Source organism: Embiotoca jacksoni, unplaced genomic scaffold (genome assembly GCF_022577435.1).
Source record: "Embiotoca jacksoni isolate LCO1_2020_lvr unplaced genomic scaffold, fEmbJac1.0.p SCAF_23, whole genome shotgun sequence".
NCBI lineage: Eukaryota > Metazoa > Chordata > Actinopteri > Embiotocidae > Embiotoca > Embiotoca jacksoni.
Window position 1 is genome coordinate 2,003,019 of NW_027185374.1, and position 21,637 is coordinate 2,024,655.

Below are 21,637 nucleotides of genomic sequence, written 5' to 3' on the forward strand. Positions count from 1 at the left end.
TTAAATGATCAACAGAAATATAAAATGTATTTGTGTGATTTGCAGCAAATGGAATTAAATTAAATAAAAAAACAAAAATGTTATTCAGTATCATAAGACGCCTGTGTGGGTGCACACATTTTGAAGCAATGGCAGGTCCTTCTTCTCTTGTGCTGTTTATTCTCATTCCCACAATGAAACGCATCTCGAATGATACTCGAGGTTCAGAAACAAACACAAAGAGAGCACATTCTGCCAATACCTATCAAAATATCCTGTAGCTTGTGTTGCGAAACTGAACTGCCTCTGTTGAGCAGAGATGTTACAAAAACACAAAGAAGGATGTGGCATGTTTCAAACTAAATTAGAGACATAAATGAGCTTCTTGTGTCACGTTGAAACTTGCCTTAGTGAAGTAGACGTGTTACGCTAAACTTTCCCCTCCATTGCAGTCAGTGTGTTCATCTTTCTACCATAAAATTTCATTGTTACTTCCAATATAGAAAAATAAATGTCTACCTGAACTTTGAAATAGATGCATAAAAGAAAACAAAGCATCTGTTGAAATTGTATGAACCTCGATTACAGTGGAAAACTGTCATCGTGGCATTATGTTTTAGTAGATTTGTTTTCTTGCCGGGGAAGGCGTAAACAACAACAATCATTAAATACTTTTGTGACAAACAGGGCTCGCAGACATTAAATGTCAGATGACTGTCAAAGTGGGCTCGGCGAGTGAACTCAGAAGACACGCAGCCACCCACCACTTTGGCTGCTGGTGACATTATGGATCTGCTGCTGAGATCAGAGAAGCGGCAGATCGGCGCGATAGCTGTTTTCAGCCGCTCGCCTCGAATGGTCTCGCTGCGTGCATCAACACAGACGTGTGCACAGCGTGCGAGCTGCAGTTAATCATTGGCAACATCTCCAAACTAATGTTCTGCCGCACTGAGATCGAAATCCTGTCATGTTCGATTTGAAGATAAGTCTGAATTTTAAGATCCTTAAATATCATACTGCATAAATCCAGTCTTTCCCCCTGAATGGATTTCTAATCAGTGAATATCTTATCTGCTCTAAAGCGGATATGGCTTACTTATGCCAAAACACAACCCGAGCATGTACTTCTGCACAAAGTTTTAATCACGAAGACTTCTCTGATGCAGCACGGCTCTGCCTGGCCTGTAACCTTCAATCGGCCACACACCATTAGCCTTCGTTCAGTGTTGCTGGCTGCGTTGCTTTATCAACAATGACGCGGACGTGAGCTCCGTGAATTACAATTTTAACTGAAAGTTGGACACTTGAGGTCAGAGATTGTATCGCAGCTTACGGTTGGAGACGTCCACGCATTCATGAGATTTGACTTCTCCCTCCATGCGTCTTTCCTCAGAATTCAGTTTCATAAATATAAATAGTTTGTGGAGGATGCTCCTAATCAGCTGGATGTGCCTGCTCCCTCCTCAGTCCAGAGCTGAGTAAATGCAGGCCTCGATCAGGGGAAGCAGCCTCATTAGTATGGCTGCTTCGACTGGATTTATGATCAGGAAAACATGTCACAGCCATGTGTGCTACAAACATCTTCGCTGAACATATACAGTACGAATCCTCCCACACGCTCAACAGTACACATATACCAGGAATAAAATGATGTAATCTTTTTTTTTTTTTCCTCATAATGTTGGTCCTTTGTCATTCAACGTGTATTGGAAACTTCACGACAAGGTTTAAATTTTAATTGGTGTGCCTCTGTGGCGTCGGTATCCTCATTTGTTGACGCTTGTGTTCCACATTTTAATGACATGCTGACAGCTTTTGAAACGCTTTTAGTTTCAAATGGAAATGTCACTGATGATAGTTTTTTTCTCAGGCTGGCTCAGATGGAACGCTCCAACGGCTCTCTGCCCACAGACAGCAGCTCAACTACAGGAAGCATGTAAGTCCCCATCGTTTCCAGCATTTTTACATGATTATATGTTTCCATCAAACACTTACATATTCATTTTCATAAAGCTCAAATACTATGTACACATGCTCAAATTTGAGATGAGCAGCTCCTCCAAAGAACCAGCAACCTGTTCGAAAACTCCTCTTCATATTTGTTGGTGTTTGGTTTCATTATAATGTTGAGGTGTTTAGATGTTCCACTAGTCCAAAAACATGCCTCGCCAGGTTTCAGGGTATAAAAACCAGCCGATGTAATAAGGTGGCAAGGAAAAGGAGAATGGGGTGTAGCTGAATATGGTGGGAGGGACAGGACTTTAATGGATTAGAGTGGCGACAATGTGAGAGTGACTGCTTTTAGGATCTCTAATAACAACAACAGCACATTATCTCTGATCAGAGGAGATGAGAACATGGCGAACCGCGAGAAAGAAATCCCAAGAAATGGGTGAAAAGCTGATGAGGAGCATGAGCGCCGAAGCTCCTGCTGGTGTGTACGTGCGTGTGAAGGCGAGTGTGTGTGTGTGTGTGTGTGTGTGTGTGTGTGTTTTCTGCAGGCCATTCAAGTTGAAGAACATATTAGTCCCTTTGCCCAATGAAGATCCTAATCGGGGGAATGAGCTCTTGAGGTTCAAACGCCCTCTGATCTCACGGACACACCGACACGTGTGCCCGAACAGAAACACACACTGAGACAGGCGCACACTCGTCGCCGTGTCCTCGTCTTCGGGTGGGAATTGCTTTTCATTTTGTCAGCCCTGTTTTGATAAGACACTTGTAGATCTTTAACCTGACGCACCAGATGGCTTGTTACCCAAGGCCATCTGAGAAGTCATCCTTGGAACCAGTTTGGATAAGGGCCGGGCCTAAAAAATATTTGGCCTGTGATTGGATGAACCATCCGTCGATCACGGGGGTGACTTCAACCAATCAGATCTTTGTTGTTTTCAAGTGGCTTCTCTCTGTCGTCACATCGAAACCGCACCTGTAGCTGCCTGTAGGACACTGATTGGTCCGACCAATCAGTGATAGATTAGGATGTGTGCATGTATGTGTGAACTAAACTTGTGCATGCGAAGATTAAAAAGTTTCTTTTAGCTCCGCAACAATTTCAAGCAGCTGAAAGCCCAAAAACAATCTGACACAAGTCTGTTTCACAAGTGTTGAAAAGTGTGCACCAGGAGAGCTGAGAGATTCCCTGTATGCTGCATGAAAAGAAGCGAAAAGAGTTTGGGGATTCTTTATAAAGGAAATTCTTTGAATAAGAATTATTTACAGCACAACAATGGAAGGGCACAGGGGAAGACGGTGAAGACCTTTAAGACTCTTTAGTGAACAGGAAGTGAAGCATCATTGTGTTGTATGTTTCATCCCTTGTGGATGTGCGTGCATCATATGGACCACATCTCCCACATTTCACCTTCATCCAACCTTGATGCTTAGAATAGCAGCTTTAGAAACAGGAAGTGTTCGATTGAAGACTCCCGGCAGCTGCATTTGTCTGCTCGCACTTCTGTTCAGTTTATCAATCGGACGACAAAAGAATAGAAGGACAGAAAGTGTTGGTGAGCAGGGGAAGGTGGAAACAGAGGTGGATTTATTTTCTTCTCAAAGCTTTCATAACACAGGACAAAAACATTATCACCACTCCTCCTCACTCCCCCTTTTGTGCTTTGTACTCTGGCATACTTAAAGAGAAGAAGCCATTATCTTTGTCAGCTCTGAAAACAACACTGGCGCTCAGCACAGAAGTGTGTCGGGCGCTAATGAGGTGAGGAAGATGATGGATTGATGAAAAGTAATGGGTTTAACAGCAGAGAGAAATTTTGAACATAATAGTAGTTCCTGTGCTTTCACTCACTTTTACACCAGTGTCATTTCTAAGATGTTTACTTTGCTGTGAATCAGCAGACACAATGTAAATATGAAGAAAAAAGAACATTTGAATGACGATAATAAATTGTAAGAGCTTGTGGATCAATAGAATTAGTGCTTTTTTGCAGTTTTCAGAAATTGACATACTTTAAATTTCAAATAAAAAAAGGTTAACGTTGTTATGCACAACATTTGGTTGTACGTTTTTGTAGCAATAAGGCCAGGCTCTGAATGAGGAACATTTGGGTCGAGATATGACTTTCAGCGTATATCTGCAGCCTTAACAGTATCACTAATTACCTTCATCCAATTTGTGTGTTGTTCCCTCATGTCGGCTCGTACTCTTGACTCCGAGCTAAATGATGCTTAACTCTTTTGTGATGGAAGTTGCTGCTTGTGAAAACAGTCATCTCTACAGCTGGCTTCATTTCTTTAATATAATCTAGGAATATAGTTAGTGTACATAAGAGGTCTTTGCAGGCAAAGTTTCCTGTGTTTTAAATGTTCGCCTAAATGTTACAGCGCTGTATTTAAATGTCATTCACATTAGTTGTAAATGGATGCTTTTAGCATTTTTAGCAGCACTGTTTTACGCACGAGTGTTCCCATTAGTAACTTTGAAATTGCATGCAATGGCAATGTTTGTTTGATATACAGCAGATGCTGTAGCTTGTTTTTCGCAGATGAGAATGAACTCTCTTCCTCTTCCTCTTGGTTTTGACTTTTTGATTGTCGTTCCTCTCTTTTTGTAAGTCACTGTTTGCCGCCTCCAGCAGATTTCACACAAGCCCCTTTGTCTGTCTCCACACTCCATCTAGTTGTTTGTTAGGACACCCGCACTCAGAAAATATCCATGCTTGACAGGGCTTTGTTCGTTGGAGCTTGTGAAAACATGCAATGTGTACATGCGTGACAGCGTTTGCCAATTACATGCATGTTTGGCTTTTGGCTCGTGTTTTCTGGTTGGTTCAAATCCTGCAAACACTGATTTGGACTCACTGCCAGCTTTGCAGTGATATCTGTAATTAGCATGTGTGTGCGTGAACGTGTGGTTTCAGTGCTTGTGCAATTTTTTATTTTACATTGCTTTTATCTAAAAGGGAATCCTTAATTAGGAGGTTAGTGTGGGCTGGTTTTTTATGACCTCCAGCCGAAGCACAGTGTTGTCGTCACCACCTCGAGACGGCACTGAGGATCGAGACTTCTCGCTTCTCTTTTTTCTCCCTCCTTTTTTTGTGTGGTTATCTCTCGCTCTCCAGTCTTTTCCCCCAGTGCTGTCCCTTTTTCTTGCCTTTCATATTTTGGCCTTTATCCCTGTCCCTCTCGCTTTCATTTCTTTCAGCCACCTTTCATCCTTACCCAGTCCTCCGCGCTGTCTCTTTTCTCCTCTTTCATCATTTTTTGTTGTGGTCCAATCTTGTTTTACCTTTGGGACCAGGCACCCTTCAGATTAAACACTGCACAGAGTTAAACACTGAAATACCTTTTTGAAGCTTTGCATTATAAACAATACACCTCGAGTAAATGAAGTCGCTGCACTTTGCACACAGACGGCAAGTTTTTAACATATCTAATCAGAGGGGAAGAATAAAAGACTGGTTGCTTTCTTTTATCCTCCCCCTTTGTTTTTTCTGGTCTTCCTTCTGTCCTGGTTTCTCTTTTCTCCTGTTTCCTTCTGTCTTTATCTCTCACTGCTCCTCTCTGAGCTTAGTCTAGGCAGCTGATAGCATTATTCAGCTTTGAGAGGAACTGCTGGCTTTGTGATATGTTAGCGAGGCATCAGGCCCGGACACTATTGTTGTTGGGTAAAAACTGTAAAAGTCCCCTCGGGTGTGTCCTCCGCTCACCCTCGCCAAGCACGACACTCATATGCACAATGCGCTGCAGCTGTAGCGACCTAATATCCCCGGCATTCATCACCATTATTCCCATTTAATTCCCCCTCAACCACACTGATGTCCTCCTCATCCTCTGTCATCTCTTTCTTATTCACAGCCAGCTGCAACACTGGCTGAGCCTCCCGTCCTTTCACTGCGATCCCCTCTTTCTCCCAGGATTTCATAGAAGGTGGTTTATGAGACGGCTCTACCCCCTGTAGTCCCCATTTTCAAATGTAATGATCCCTTTCCCGCTCTCCTGTGAGATCCCCTTGCCAGCCATAATGTGCTGCTGCAGCTTCCCGTCGCCAGGGACCTGCCTAATTGGTCACTCAGTTTGTGCAGGACCCCCCCCTCCCCCCCCCCCCCCCCCCCCCCACCCACCCATCCACATTCCCAGCAGACAACAGTACCACCAGTTTCCAAATTTTTCTATGGGAGCAGAGCCTTTCTTCGTCATCCCTGTCTCCCCTGTCACAGCATACCCATATTTCAAAGAAAAATGAGTGAGTGTGGATGTGTGTGTGTGTGTCGGTATAATGCTGCATGTTGCAGGAGCAGCTGAGTGACATTCGACTTCCTGTCTCCTCCAGCTTTCACTGTCATTTTTCAGTAACTCAGCAGTTTCACCGGCTCCAGTCTTCATATTAGCATGAAACTGATGAATAACTGTGTGTGTGTGTGTGTGTGTGTGTGTGCATATAAAAAAAAAAAAAAAAGAGTTCTCTGGAAGACCAGGAAAAGTTAAATTCATGTTTAAAAAAAGGAAAAGTAATCACTGCGTAAAGAAGGTTTGGAAGAAATGATATAAAAGAAAACTGGAGTAAGGAGATTTAAAAAAGCTAAGAAATGTTCAAAACATTGTGTTCGCTACTTAGAAATTTTATTTTGCGTCTCTTTTATCGTTGGGTGTTTATAATTTTAGGCAAAATACTTGAAAGGTTGAACTGGACTCAAATCCAGTTCTTAAAGAAAAGAGCACTCAGAACTTCACATCACACAAGGAGCTTAGGCTGGTTAATGATAAAAAGCTTTCTCTCTTCAGCGTACGTGGAAGGCTACTGCCTCAGCATATTGTTCCTTTTATGTGAAAAGAGGTGAAAGCCTCATTCTGTGTACCTTTCATTAGCTCTCATCCCGGTCTTTGGTCGTGACATAGTTTAATTACTGTCATCTGCTAGAAAGAAGCTTTCCATTCGTAACCTCTCTTATTGAGCATGTGGTGATAATGGCGTTCTGAATATTTGCTGAATACTTGTTGACTTAGCTGGCTCTCCAGAGCGTATTTTATTAACTCGCCCACTAAAGCCGAGCATTAGGCAATCATTTAAGGTCTTATAAGTAAGTGACGATGTATTTCAGCAGAGTATGCCTGGAAATCACGGTGTCAGGTGCGGACGTTTTTAGCTTCTAGATGCCAATGCAGCTACGATACATTGTTCTGTAAACACTTATAGTTTTGGACATTATTCCTCCCCATTAACATAATCTTGTACTCACTAAATTAATTGTTTAGATCTGGGAGCATTTTGACAATGAAATGATAAAAAGAAGTGAACAAGAACAACAAGCACGGCCCCACAGGTTTCAAACAAACACTGGTTAATCAAACCTATTTGGGACAGAAAACAGGAAGTGAATGGTAACATTTTTATCCAGTGTCCATCTTAAATTACCATGTGCTATTTTTCTGTGTGGTAATAAATAGTAACCACTATTTTAAATGCACTCACTTTTGCTTTTATTCCAAATAAAATCATTTACAGTCTTTGTTATCTGCAGTGATGTCGTTTTCTGATCTCAGCAACTAATTTGATGAGCATAACGTTGTCACCACCAACACAAACACTGACAACAGCTGCCAAGATCGAATTCAAGTTGTTATAAACTGAAATGGTCTTTTAAATCAATACTGTATATTATGGGAAGTGGTAACAGACCATTTTTTATAATGGTACTTTGTGCTGGTTCAGATACATTTGTTTTAATGTAAGATAATAATGTCAGAACAGCCAGAGCACTGATGGTCATTTGAACTCGCTGGATTCAATAGAGCTAGTAGTGCATGGAAAGCCATATCTGGAGCCACTAAACTTTCTCAGCCAAACTCTATTTCAAGCTGTGAAACTGGCTCTGGATCTGTCACTTTAGAAGCAGAACGGTTTTTAAGTGACAGTCTTTTTTTGGGAGGAGGGGATGTGTGTGTGTGTGGGGGGCGTTGTCAGGTTTTAGTTTCCAACGCAGGCTGTGTTTCAGAATGAATGTGACAGCCGGGCTTTGCCAAGACCCGCCACCTCTTTTTATATCATTGACATTGCACATAAATAGACGGACAGATAATCACACATAAAGTTGCACAACAGCAGCCATTTCTTCCCTCCGTATCGGTTGGTGTGCCTGCCGGGCTCTTTCTCTTCTCCGCTCCCTCCGTCTGCTCTCAGCCCTCCCTTATTCCAGTTATCAGACAGTCAAGACTTACGCTTGACTGTTTTACCAGAGATTGTGAAACGTACAGCGCAGCAGACCGACTGTTGCTAAAGATCTTATACGTCATAGCAGTTATATCATGCTTGTTCAGAATAGGCGGCTGGAAGCTGTCATTCATCTCTCTCACATGCTATGTATTATCACCACGTGCTTTTAAATGTCCTCTGACATGAGTTAATGAGTTCAGCTGCTTCACCAGCTGTCACATTTCATTGTTGGTGATCTACATGGTTATAAATCATGTTCATCTTTCCTCAAACATGGAGTGCTGTAGACTCTAAAGGCAGAAACTATACACTGTATTTGGCCAATATTAAAATACTGGTGGACTCTTTCTCTCTTTTACCATATAAAAATATGAGGCCATCGAAATGTGGCATTTTTGTGTAGACAGACAACAAGGCAGCTAACACTTAAGCAGGATTAAGATATCAAGCTAATGCTAGCAGACAGATAGCCATGAAAAAAAGTCAGCTAAAATGTTTTTTTTATAATCACAGACATTTTTTTTTAGCAGTAGCTAAATGCCTGCTAAAGGAGAGTCCTATGTTCCCGGGCTCCAGATTTATGTGGCACATAGTGGGAACATGTTTCCAAGGTGCTATGATCCCAGGGTCCCTCAGCTTCGTACAGCACATCATGGAAACCGGAAAAAGATGTTCCTGAGCTATGTAGTCACTTAATATGACGTTGGCTGTGGGGGGGTTTGGTTTTGGGTTCAACTGGGGAACTTAAGGACCCTGGGTTTTTAGGACCTTGAGAACTTAGGACCCAGGTTGCATTAGTCTCTGGGAACTCCAGACCCCTGGTACATCGGACTCTGGAAGATAGGACCTTTAAAACATAGCAAGCATTGCAAAGTAGCAGGAACGGCAGTCTCAGCTGTTGATTGTACTGGGATTTATGTCATTTAGGTTGGTGCAATCTTTAACAATAAAACTTAAATGTACTCAAATGAAATTAAATTTCTGATTCATATATGCTGTAAACATTAACAACAGACAGGCACTTGCAAAAGAGAGAGATATTTAATCCCTGTAACTGCAGACTCCACATAGAAGATATAAAATTTAAAATGAATTTAATTTAATTAAAAACTAAGTTCAAATGAACGAAAATAATGAGGGAATACGTTTGAATCAGCTCAAACAGAAACCGAATGAAAGCATTCCAACCTCTATATGTTACACAGTTCACCCGCTACCCTGAAAACTACAAACACTTTCATCTAAACTCTGCTGTTTCTGTAACTGCTGCTCTCTGCCTTTATTGAGCAGCACTGTATTATATGATAATTACCCAGCATCCGTTCCAAGTCATTTTCCAAACATAATGATTTGTTCTTTTATTCAGTTTTTTCAACCGTACATTGTTCAAGTGCTAAATTAAATCGCCCCTCGCTAACTGAACAAAAGGTGATTTGAACTGACTGACGGGGACAAGATGTTTGGACTCCTCGCTCCTGACAACTCTGCTTTTTCCACAGGGATGATGAGCACGCCCTGATCCTTCAGTACTGCCAGACGCTGGGAGGGGAGGGCTCCCCGTGCAGCCAGCCGCAGAGTCCGGCCCAGATCTTACAGGCCGTGGAGAGGGAGGAGCGAGGGGAGTTGGAGCGGATCATAGCTCGTCTGGAGGAGGAGCAGAGGTGGGGCATTAGAGGTGTAATCTTTAGGAATTATACCGCACTTATGTCTGCATAATCTGATTAAGATGGATAATATTGTCTCAACCGATATCTTGATCAATAGGAAGTTATTAATATTTAGGCTCCCGAAAAGTCCGTTTTTTTTTTTTTTGTCCTTTCTTGTTTATTCACAACTTCTTGTTGTCATCCACGTACATGTGCTCACCGTCACACTCCAGTGCACAAGATACAAACAAACACACTTCCCGTACCTCCAGTCTGTCTCACAAGCCAAGTCCTTCCCTGGTTTTGATTTGTAAATGGAGATGGCTTAGAGACAGAATGACTGCACAATCTATTGTTGTGGAGATGCTTTCCGCAAAGCCAGGAGCCCGACTGGAGTGATTTAACACTGATTACACACATACACAGCCTCTCTGGGCGAGCGAGGAGGAAAGCGAGAGAGAGAGCTTTACAGCCAAGCTCATAAATGCCAACTTAAGTAAAGCACTGCAGCTTATAGTTCGGCACTGAGAGGGCGAGGAGGAAGTGAGGCTAAAGATTTGATGTGTGTGTGTGTGTTGGGGGGGGGGGGTCCATTATTTTCCTCTATCCGTTTCAAATAGGATTTCACTGAGAAAGCAGGAAATAGAGGTAAACATGAGTGGGGTATTTTTGTGTGGCACCCCACTGTGGGGGATCAGGAAGATGCTGATGTTTGACAGTCTTTCAGGGATATTAATAATACCAATATCAAGTATTTGTAATAATTATATAACCATGAGAAAAATAATAATGTCTGACTGCCAACCCATGGTATGTGCACGGAGCATCTGCAATTGTTGTTTATTTACTCTCGTGTATGTCTTCTTTCCCAGGACGCTGCAGAGGGAGTATGAGCAGCTGAAGGAGCAGCATGGCCAGCGAGGGGCTCCTACCGGAAGCCCCTGGGAGTCAGAGGGCTCCTCTGCCCACCCCGATGAGGCCGACCTCCTAGCTGAAGCCAAGCTGCTACGACAACACAAAGGGCGGCTGGAGGCCCGCATGCACATCCTGGAGGAACACAACAAACAGCTGGAGTCTCAGCTCCACCGCCTCCGACAGCTACTGCACCAGGTGACATGATGCTTACACCCGCTTGTTGGACAGGTTTACAATGCTTGGATTGGTTGGATCTGAGAGGAGACAGAAACGGATATTCATAGACTTGCATGTTGATTACCAAAATAGTCATCCCTACGAGACAAAGAGGACTCAGGGGTTTCTTTTTGTTGTTTACTTTTCCCTGACAACTGAAAGGTTGAAATGGATTCAAACTGCAGCTGTTAAGAGGCCATTGCTGAAGTTTTGGTGTTTTGCAGACATATGACAACACAGGTGTTGTCATATGTCTGCAAAAGGTAAACAAAGATGTATATTCGCAAAGTCTTGATGTTTCTTAATATTATTGATACAGCAAACATATCCAGCGGATAGAAGGTTGTCGATTACTAATGTCAACCTAATACTAATAGTATTTTCACTGGGTATTTAGCTCTGGTTTTTGCGACGCTCTTCAAAATGAAATCAAATGAATGCCTTTCTTCCAGCGGATTTATGATTTTCACAGCCGTGAAGTCTCCTTTGAGGTTAGCACGTACACACTTGTGACTTAAAGTTTATTTTCCTCATGAGTTGCCTTTCCTTTCACTTCATTAGGCTTGTTGTTGAGCAGCAGCAGGGCAGTAATCACAGTTCACACACAGTCACACACACCAGCTGGCATGGCTGTTTCTGAACAACTCATAAAATAAAAAATAAAAAACTCATTTAAAAAGTGGGATGCTGATACAGACCACCTCCAATGATTTAAAAGACATTGAAACAACATCAACGTAAGTATGTACCTGCAACTAATCATCTCTACATCCACACGTTTGTTTCTATATTATGTTTTGCCTTTGAACAACTGCTCATCAACACTCATATTAGCTCCAAATCACATCATTATCATTCCACCCAGCATCCGTCTCCAGTCAATAACGTCCAGATTTGTGTATGCCCGACCTAACTGCTCACTGAGGTCGGATTGTTTTTGCCAAGAAATGCGCAACCCTGAAGCCAAACAGGTAACAACCCCGACTGAGCAAACAGGTATCAGCTCTGTGGAGCTGGAACAATGATAATAACTCACAACGAATAGGAGGCAGCCGACCTGACTCAGCAGATTTTTAATGGATGAAGATTAACATTTTGACAGAAAAAGGTTTTTATGTACCCCAGTTTCACCTATATTAGAGATTTCCTTCTATTTTTTAGATGGAGAATATGAAGTTGTTAACATACTGGATCGTATATACAGTATGTGACTTTATATCTTGGACGGTGGAAGTTTTATTAACACAATTTAGAAATACCCTAGAAATCCTGAATCTTGGAAAAAGTAAAAGTATGTAACATCATGCTGTGTGTAATCATTATATCACACGTAACATATACAGAAAGGCTGTGGCTACCCATGTTAGAATGAGATGCTACTGATCATAAGGTTGGTAGTTCGATCCCTGAGTCATCCTGTCCACATGTTGAAGTGTCCTTGGGCAAGACACTGAACCCCAGGTTGCTCCTGATGGCTGGTGAGCACCTTGCAAACTGGAAAGCGCTTTGAGAGCACCATGGTGATAAAGGGATATATATGTGCCGGCCATTTGCATATATTGGATGACTTGTATATTAACATTCAAGTTGTATTCTATCGTTGTAAATGATCTATATCAAACTTATTAAGCTAGTCCATATGCTCTCACGTATTTTAGTTCTGAAAATGTTTTATAGTTTATGAATCTTTCCACATAAATTCTTGATTTGAATTGTAAGCAGTTGCTACAACTTTCAAAAAATGTAGCAGGGTAAAGAGCACAATCTGAAAGCTATTAAAAGTTTGCCTGCCTGCGCCGACTGTGACTCACAGATTCAGTTTTATTTGCTGTGATAACCGTCTGGGAACTCGGCTTTTATTAATGTTTGCACAGCCACTCTGAAGGGCGGACCAATCAGCAAGCAGTGTCCGTGGTTAACTGTGTCTGTCCCGCTCCTCCTTCACTGGGATTGGACGGCTGGCGACAGTGACGAGCGCAGTGCTAATATTTTTTCAAGTGTCATTAACTGCAAAAACAAAATCAGCGCACATTATGCGTTCAGCGCAGAATAAATGCTCAGGATCTCGTCAAGCTCCTGCCGTTCATTACATTTTTTTTTTTTTTTTTTTTTTTTTTTTTTAAATATGCTGTACTCAGAGTGTCGGCCGCTTTCGGCGCATGCTGATTGGTTAACATTAACCGGAGGTTTACGCCAAGCAGGATGGACCAACTGCAAACTGTTTCCCTACATAGGGTGCCCAGACCCATATATTCATTGATTGGAAATGGGTTCAGGTTCACACCAGGCTAATTAAAAGTATGACAAAAAAGAAAAATGTTAGTACAGCGTCTTCCAAACTAAAGAACAATTCTGTGTTGTTATACATTAAGCCATTCTTATCAGAGCTTCAAGTACAAAATTGTCCCATTTCTTGTGTTGTATCTTAGTGACGTATACTGTATTAGATACTGCATCGCTGCTTGCGTTGTGTTTAGCTTGAGACTTGTTGTTTTGTTTTCTCCACCAGCGTCACCACATACTGAAGTAAAGTGATACTGACGCTGATTCCGAAAGACAAGAAATGCAAACCTAATAGCTTGCAGAAGTACCTGCAAACACGGAAACATCCCCCCGCTAAATAAGAACTTCTGTTGTCTGACATTTGAGTCCCCGGAGACCTGACAATATGTCAACATGTCTTTCCGTCAACTGCGGCGTTACTGCCAAGCTGCCGAATAATAAACCCGGCCTGCTTGATGGCACGCATTAAACTCACACTCCTGCAGGCTGACGAGACCCTTGACCTCGGCTATTCCAAGACGAGCCTCAAGACACCGCTTGGGCTCTGGAGACGTTTCCAACATGTTAGCCTTTACTAGTGCCGGGGGACACCGGGTGATGAAGAGGAAGAAGAAGAGGGTTAGGAGGGAGATGAAGGAGCAACATTGATTTAGTTTCTTTTAGTTGAAAAGCTGACGGGAATGTGAGATTCTGCTGTAAATGTCAGTGGACATCAAGGGTTCGCTTCTGTGCGTCAGAGAAATCACTTGTTACATAAGACTTTTATCAGCCGTGCCATGAATCTGAAGTATTTATTGATGGTGCTTATTTATCTTTGTGATGACCACAGTGGATTGTACATTTATCAGTTTATCTCTGAATCTCAGTGGAATTGTCTTAATTCTCTCCCTTTGCCTAAAGCGGTTTTCTGATTTTTATTTAGTCCATTGCGAACTCCACTGTTGATATCAAGGTGACGCTAATGAGCAGAAACATCAGAGAGCAGAACGAGAAAATGATGCAATCTCTCACGGACAAGACCTTGTCGAAAACATGCTGAATATCCAGATTACTGGTCCTCTGTGGATCTTCAAATGAACAGCCGTAGGGCACAAAGTTAAGAGCAGGAAGGGAGGACGAATAGACTTTCATAATGTTGCTTTCAGCGTGGACAGTGTGTCATGTGTTGATATGGGCATAATAATATTTGTCATTTCTTACATTTTAATTGAAAAATCTATGCAAACGTCCTTTGAGGTGTCATACTTTAGCCTGGGAAACGGGCTGGGAGTTGTTTGAGAGACGATTCTGTTCACATGACAGCAGCCTCTTTGTGCCGCCCTCTCACATTCACTTGTCTTCGCCCACACGGCTAATTTTGAAGTTGTCAATCAGACGCTAGGCGGAATAATTGTGTTACAATGATTGAGTTTTCTGTCCTGTTTTCTTCTGTCTGCGTCTCTTTATCAGCCCGAAGTGGAGTCGAGGGTAAACGGCGTGTCCTCTCCCTCTGCGCAAGATCGAGGGCCACTTGCTGATAACTCAGGTGAGACACTAGAGCTCAGAAAGACTTGCATACACAGACACAAACACTCGGCGTATCATTGTCTTTGAGATATGGAGATATGTCCTTGGAATTAAATTGCTAAAGTCTGATCAATGTTCACAACAAAGAAAAGGATCTCACGTTGGGGTTTTTTCTGTCAATGGAAACTCACCGTGGTGCCGTGTTAAGTGTGTCTGGTAACTGAAGATCAACCTCTCTGTGCCTGCATGCGTGTGTGTTCAGATGAGCTGCTGGACTCCCACAACAGCAGCTCTGACCTGGCAGATGTAATGGAGCAGATTAACAACTCCTTCCCTGCATGCAGTCGTAAGTTTCCCAACCCTCTCCCTCGTCCCCTCTCCCCCACCGTGTCCTCCCCGCCTCTGACAGCAGATTTGTGTTTCTCTACAAGGTCGCAGGTCAGCAGAAAAATACTCCGTCAGTCTGTTTAACTATTCATACATCCTTTAGGTGTAGGGTTGGAGATATACAAGTCAGGCAAGTTTGTGCCGTCCTAGAACAGCAACATGAGAAATGGTTTAATATCACTGTAATGTCATTCAGTAGATTTGATTTCAATTATGACAAAATTTGTAGGGCTTGGTCCTATAAAAATGTAAAAGAGGTAGAGGAAAATTACAATCTTCTCTACATTTCCTGAAATACAATATGACCCTCAAATGACCAGTTCACTCCTACCAGATTTCAAAAAGGGAAGCATCACAATTGAAAAGACTAGACTGTATATAAAGTTGGACGTAGATTCCGGGTCTGAAAATTGAAGCCAATGTGGAAGTGCTTTAAGCTGCAATACCACAGAGGCCCACTCCAGATTGGCACCAAAAAAGCATCCATAGACTTTCCATTCAACTTCTCTCACGCAATACAAAGTAAAGGTTTTTCCACAAGTTATAATGGTGTTATTCCCTAAAGTCACTCCTTCTTATTAGTTTTCTGGGGGTCCTTCTGAAAATAATTCCATTAGTAGATGTTGGGCTTAAAAAACAGCAGCATTTTTTGGGTGAAGTCAGGTTTCCGCCATAGGTGGGTGGGGTGCGGTGTCCTCGGGTTTCCAATCAGATTGAGTCAGATTTACCGCTCGCTCCTCCCCAGCTGGTCCAAATATGGTCACTTCTGGCTCTAAAATAGCGACGGCGGAGATGGCGACGGCTGCAATAGCGAAGTCGTGGCTTCAGAACTGCAGTTTACAAATCAATGGGTTTGGGTTATAAATAGATGAAATACAAACAGAAAATGCAGGGAATGGAGAAAACGGTGGTCATTATAATCTACAAGTTTAACTGGACTCATCATCCACCTCCTGATTTTCTCCTTCACTTCCTCCCACTCCTTCCTCTTTCACCACCTCACACACTCCAGTCCTGCATTCATTCAGCTTTGTTTTTGTGTCTGGATGTTTTTCTGTGTTCTCTGAAGTGTCATGTGTAAGTGATTGCAGGTTGAGCAGCTGTGCACTTATCAGTAGTCATGAATTCAAAAGGTCTTGTCCTGTATTTCATTTGAAAGCGGTTTACAGTGTGCATTTTCAAATGGGTTTTGTGGTTGTTTATCTGCATTGTGACTCAGTGCTTTTGATTCTGATGATATGCTCGCTCAGACTCACACACATTAAATACACCCTTAAAGGTTTTTTCATTATCATTCTAATTTGATATTTTATATGAGCAGGAAAAACCTTCGACCTCATTAATATTCACAGGTGAATTTAAAACTATACTGATTTTTGGGGATGTTAATCAAAAAGAAATAAAAAAGTTCAAATATCAAGCAAGAGCTCACTGACTTTAAATTGTTTCCATTTTTTTTTTTTTTTAGAGTTGAAACTCCTATGAGGGCTTTAGTTAAAAATCCATTCTAATCTGGCACACGCTCCAGCGTTATTAGAATTTGGTTAGAGCTCCGAGGCACCGGGACTGAGCAGCACAGAGCTGAACTTGTGCATGCATATGTGGGAGGGACCCAGAGGCTGTTCATTTAGTGTAGACTTCTAAAAACAGAAATGAACTGAGGAGTTCAAGTGTTAAACTGTCTCTTTGTTTTGTCTCCCGCAGCCTCGAGCCTCTCCTCAAGACCACAGGTAAGACGAAATTCTTCCACATGTTTAGAGACAACATTTGAGTGAGTCAATCTGTGTGTGAGCAGCTCATTTTTCTTCACTGTTTGTGTCGGCGTGTCAGTATTTTAGTCATTGTTAGAGGTCTGAGAAGTTGTAGCCGAGCACATTTTAGAGGTAATTAGAGCTGCTGCCACAGAAACAGTCCCCTCCATGCAGCCTTCACCTGCCACGGCCCTCCACATTCGGTGGCCTGTGAGAAAGGGATGCCTAATGGATCTCTGGGGAACGCCATTAGCGGCTCCTCTCATTGTCTCGGTCTCAGGCCAAGGTGCATTTTGGGACAGAGATACTGTGAAAGCTGTTGCCACCTACCTCTTCCCACTGTAATTATGTAGCTGGCTGTGGAGCCCCTCCGCTGCGCTTCACTCCTCCCCTCTATCAGTGTCTTTGTAAGCGGCTCAGCTTGTGTTGCTGCACACAAGTTGAACTGCCTGTTTGCTCTGAATCCATTTGTGGCGGTTGTTGCAGAACAGACACATTTCCACTTTCTTCTCCGAATAAACATTTACACATCTCAATTTCATTTCAGATTAAGTTTATTAGGACTCTGTAGAATTCTGTTGATACAAACATCATATTCAGTACATACAGGGAACAAAGTGAACCACAGCTGTCCTCACTCTTGTTCTATTTTTATGGCTGTGATTTGGCGATAGTTGTGGCTGTTGGCATTATGTTTTGGGGTTGTCTGTACGTCTGTTCCATTCTTGTCAACACGATACGTCAGGAACATCTCTAAGCAATTTATTTAGATTTGGCAAAAATGTTAATTTGGGCCCCAAAGAGTTTAGTGGTCAAAGGACATTTCATACACTAATTATCATAAAACTTCACAAAATTATCAAATAGGATAAAATGATGTTCTGGCTATTATTCAACATCATAACTGAGGAACAGAAGGGGGACTGTGATCTTATTTAACATTTGGTCAGCTGCTAACTTTGTGACATTAAACTTGGGTATCCACCTTGAAACTGTGCTGATTCTATCTGTCTGTCCAGATGAAGATGTCTGTGAAGCAACAATGTCCTATTTATAACTTCTCTGCAGCAACATCCATATTTGAAGTATTGTCTACTATCATGCTGACAACTTTATTAAATAAATTCCCTCAAAATCTTCACTATATATACAAGTCTGGACAGACATGGATATAAACTGCATCTTGACTGGTAGACAACCGCGGGGCAATTCTAGTTAAGATGTCTGCTATGGAAAATCTTCTTGAAGGAAGGATTCAGTTTTAGTTCCTGCAGCAAGGAGAGGAATACACAACATGCTGCTGGCTGTTCTCTGGTGTTAATGATATGTTGTTGCCTGTGTAAGAGTGCTCAGGCCTTCCTCTGTACATCAACATCATCACATCTGAGTGTCTTGTGTTATACAACAAGAACACACCCCATCAGTTGACTATCAGATCAAACTAATTCATTTCCCACACACTCTTTGACTTTGTTTTTTTTTTTGTCCTTGGCGAGCTGCACACTTTCTTTTTAGATTTTACATAAAGGCATGGGTGAAAAGGTTTGAATGCTGGATTCAGTTTCTAAGAGGACAGCTTTGCTATGCAAGAAACTTCCCTGAGTCATCCACACCCACCCCTTCCTCCTCACTGCGCTCCTAATGGACTATAACCGGCTTGAGGGACTGCAGTCCATTTACCAGCTTTCAAACGCGATTACTTTGTTCGAAGTTGTGATGTTTCCACACGGTGGTGTCTTGATGAAGAAGAATGAGTCGGGCTCACCTGCTGCACTTGGACTTGAACAAAAAACACATACTAACGAGTACTGACTTTGAGTGGGCTGGTTTACACTTGCAGACACGCACCTATTTCCATTGTTGTGTTTGAAAATGTAACTTTTGCTCTGATCCGACAGGATGAGTTAATGTTTGTGTTTTTCTGTGCGCATTTACAGGTGATGTGAGGACCGACCAGAGGACGGAGTGTGTTTGTGTGTGCACGCGTGAAGTGCAAGACCATTCCCAGACGAACAATCCCCTGTCCCTAAATCCCAAAGACGCACAGGAGCAGACAGCTTAACTACTTTTACCACCTTGTCTTGTACTATGCAAACTGTACATTTTATGAACTGTAGATTGTACCTGAAATTGATCAAACCTTTGTCAGTGATTTATTTAGATATGCAGATGAGAACATGGACACGGGGCTTTGTATAGTAACAATCTGCTTTTTGTTTTTCAAAGGGTGGTTTGGGATTCTGTTTCCAAGATCTGCCTTCACTGGGAATCAAACTGTTAAATTTTTCTTTTGGTCATTCCACTGCTTTGTACCAACTAGCCCCTGTCTGTTATCATTTGTCAGTGAAAGCAGCCACAGACTTTGTTAAATGTTTGGGGCCACACACACAGTTCCTGAGTTCTAACATGTCGTGGTTGAGAGGATCATTTTGGAAGTGTGGACTGTCACTTCTCAAAGCGTCTGTTTTGTTTTAATATCTATCTTGTAGCATGCTTGATGTCAAGTTCCCCTTTAAAGCGTCGATATGCCGGCAGAATTTGCCTCAACTGCGATTTGTGAGTGTAAACTTTACCCCTTCTGTGCCTATACAGTTTGTCATTCCACATGTGGAAGACAGAGACGAGAGTTGATGAATTACAGTGGGATTGTGTATAAAGAGAGAAGTTTTGGAAAATATAGATTTAAATCTAAAAGTTGTCCTGAATCTGGGTTTGTTCGAGGCCCGCCGTCATCGTGTAGAATAGTTTTTTTAAGAGATATATGTTGAGAAATCAGAGGAAAGCCATGATTGCCTTGCTACCTCAGACTCATAGACACAGTTTTGTTTTTGTGGTTCGTAAACTTGTTTGAAACAATTGTGATCATTTCCAAACATGAACAACCTGGTTTAGCATCCTGAGCTTTAGCTTACTGTATTGGTGTACACTGCAATGAGGAGTTACCAAGTAAAAAAAAATTGAAAAGTTACTATTACTGTACCACAATGGGTCTGTGGCCTGCTGAAGCTAGCCTCCCGTTAGGATGAGTAGTCCTTTATCTGTTTTTTTCCACTGAACTTCTAGCACTGGTGGTCCCTCACTGCGTCGTGTTGTCGTGCTCTATGCTATCCTGTAAAACTTGTGAGACTGAACAACACTACTATAACCTCCTCTAACTGTAGACTGATGGTGATGTTGATGATTTTAATGATTACAATCATGATGAACCGTACCATGGCAGAACTGTGTCGCTTCTCCTGAGGTATGTAAAATAGATCGACCACACTACATGTAATATGGCTACGATGTTTTATTCTAAATAAAAAATTTTATAACAAGTACACGTCTCCTCTCCTGTTATTTTCTTGCTCACTGTCTGCCTTGTTTACTGAAAGGAATGGTTGATTGACACTGTAAATATTAAAATGTAATATATGAATTAATCCCTGCACTGATGAGGAATATAGGCTTCATTACTGCCAACTCCTCAGTTGTCATCCAGCCGGGATCCCTGTTATTTATCAAAGGAATTGATCACGCAGCAAGAGGTTGTATCATTATCACATGTTTGCGGTGAGCATGCTGAGCTGTAGCTGAGGACTCCAAATGAATAATGAATAAAAGACAGTTCCTGAATGAAAGACCCAGTTTTTTCACTTGCACACATTAATTAGACCACCTTTCTTAAAGATTGCGTGATACTTGATTAAAGACATTTACCTCCGTCTTGCTAGGCTCTGCTGTTGCCTGTTGCTGGTTATAAATCAAATCTGATCACACGTGTGAATTCAGTGTGTAAAATTGGCTCATTTTTGCACCCTGTCAGATGAAATTATGTCTCAACAGGAAACTGCACTCTTGGGGCTGCAGTTATTAGACCGAGTCAAACTCAAATTGGTTGTTTAACTTCTCCTTCCTAACCTTACAGCTCTTTCTTTCATTCTTGTCTCATCACAAATTGTCAACAAAGCAGGTCATGGTTGTAAAACCTCGTCCTTTCCGCTGCAGTCAAGAAGAAAAAATTATTGCCGACATCAATCTCTGGTCATCGGCAACTTTTTTATTGTTGTGACACCTGTACAGATTCATCACAAAAGTAATCTTTCCCGTGCTGTACAAGTTTTTTTTTATTCCTCTTAAGAGCCCTCACCATCATTTATGATCCAGCAATTCCATAATACGCTTTAATAATGCAACAGTAGCCAAATGGTAGTGCACCCTAATTGGATCTGGGGCTACTGTACGCACTCTGGCTCTGTATAGACAGAGTGCTCACATCCGCTGGGCTCCCTGGGGTGCTTTAATTAGCCTACCACTCCCATTTCTGTAACACTGCAAGAATATGCTTGTACGTGGAGCAAAAAGAAGTTTGTAAGTCACAAAGTACCATCCACAAGGGAGAGGTGGTATTTATCTATTACTGAAGCCCATAATAAAAAGAACAGTGCTGTTTTTATTCATATTAATGTGACAATTAGGCTATATGCTAAGGTGGATTTGGTTTAATTACTGCAACAATCGAAAGGGCTCCTGTTAAACGTACTTAAAACAAGATTGCATGAGTAATCAGAAATCTCTCCAAACTATTTTAATCCTGCTTCGGTGCAGCTCTCTGCATCAGACTGTCAAGCTCCTCTGAGGTGCGGTCTTCTTGCAAGGCTGAGCAAAGATTCATATCCTGCAGTTCAGCAAAAACACAGCTCATCCAGTATATGTTTGAATAATTACATGATAACAGTGTAAGTGATATAATCTGGTCAAGTGGAGGTCAAAGTTCAGGCAAGAGCTGGCATGAATTGAGAATC

The 21,637-nt window shown here is 42.0% G+C and overlaps 1 protein-coding gene across 2 annotated transcripts in view; it reads left to right on the top strand.

Moving 5' to 3' along the window:
- Positions 1-20,173, top strand: part of utrn (utrophin) — a 178,512-nt gene extending 158,339 nt beyond the window's left edge. For both annotated transcript variants that reach the window (XM_069158200.1, XM_069158201.1), the window contains 7 exons: positions 1,850-1,915; positions 9,649-9,810; positions 10,668-10,905; positions 14,659-14,734; positions 14,978-15,061; positions 16,807-16,832; positions 18,791-20,173. In XM_069158200.1, coding sequence (XP_069014301.1) covers positions 1,850-1,915; positions 9,649-9,810; positions 10,668-10,905; positions 14,659-14,734; positions 14,978-15,061; positions 16,807-16,832; positions 18,791-18,799 — 661 coding nt within the window. In that variant the 3' untranslated portion in view covers positions 18,800-20,173. The remainder of the gene's footprint in view (positions 1-1,849; positions 1,916-9,648; positions 9,811-10,667; positions 10,906-14,658; positions 14,735-14,977; positions 15,062-16,806; positions 16,833-18,790) is intronic.
- The last annotated feature ends 1,464 nt before the right edge of the window (positions 20,174-21,637 follow it).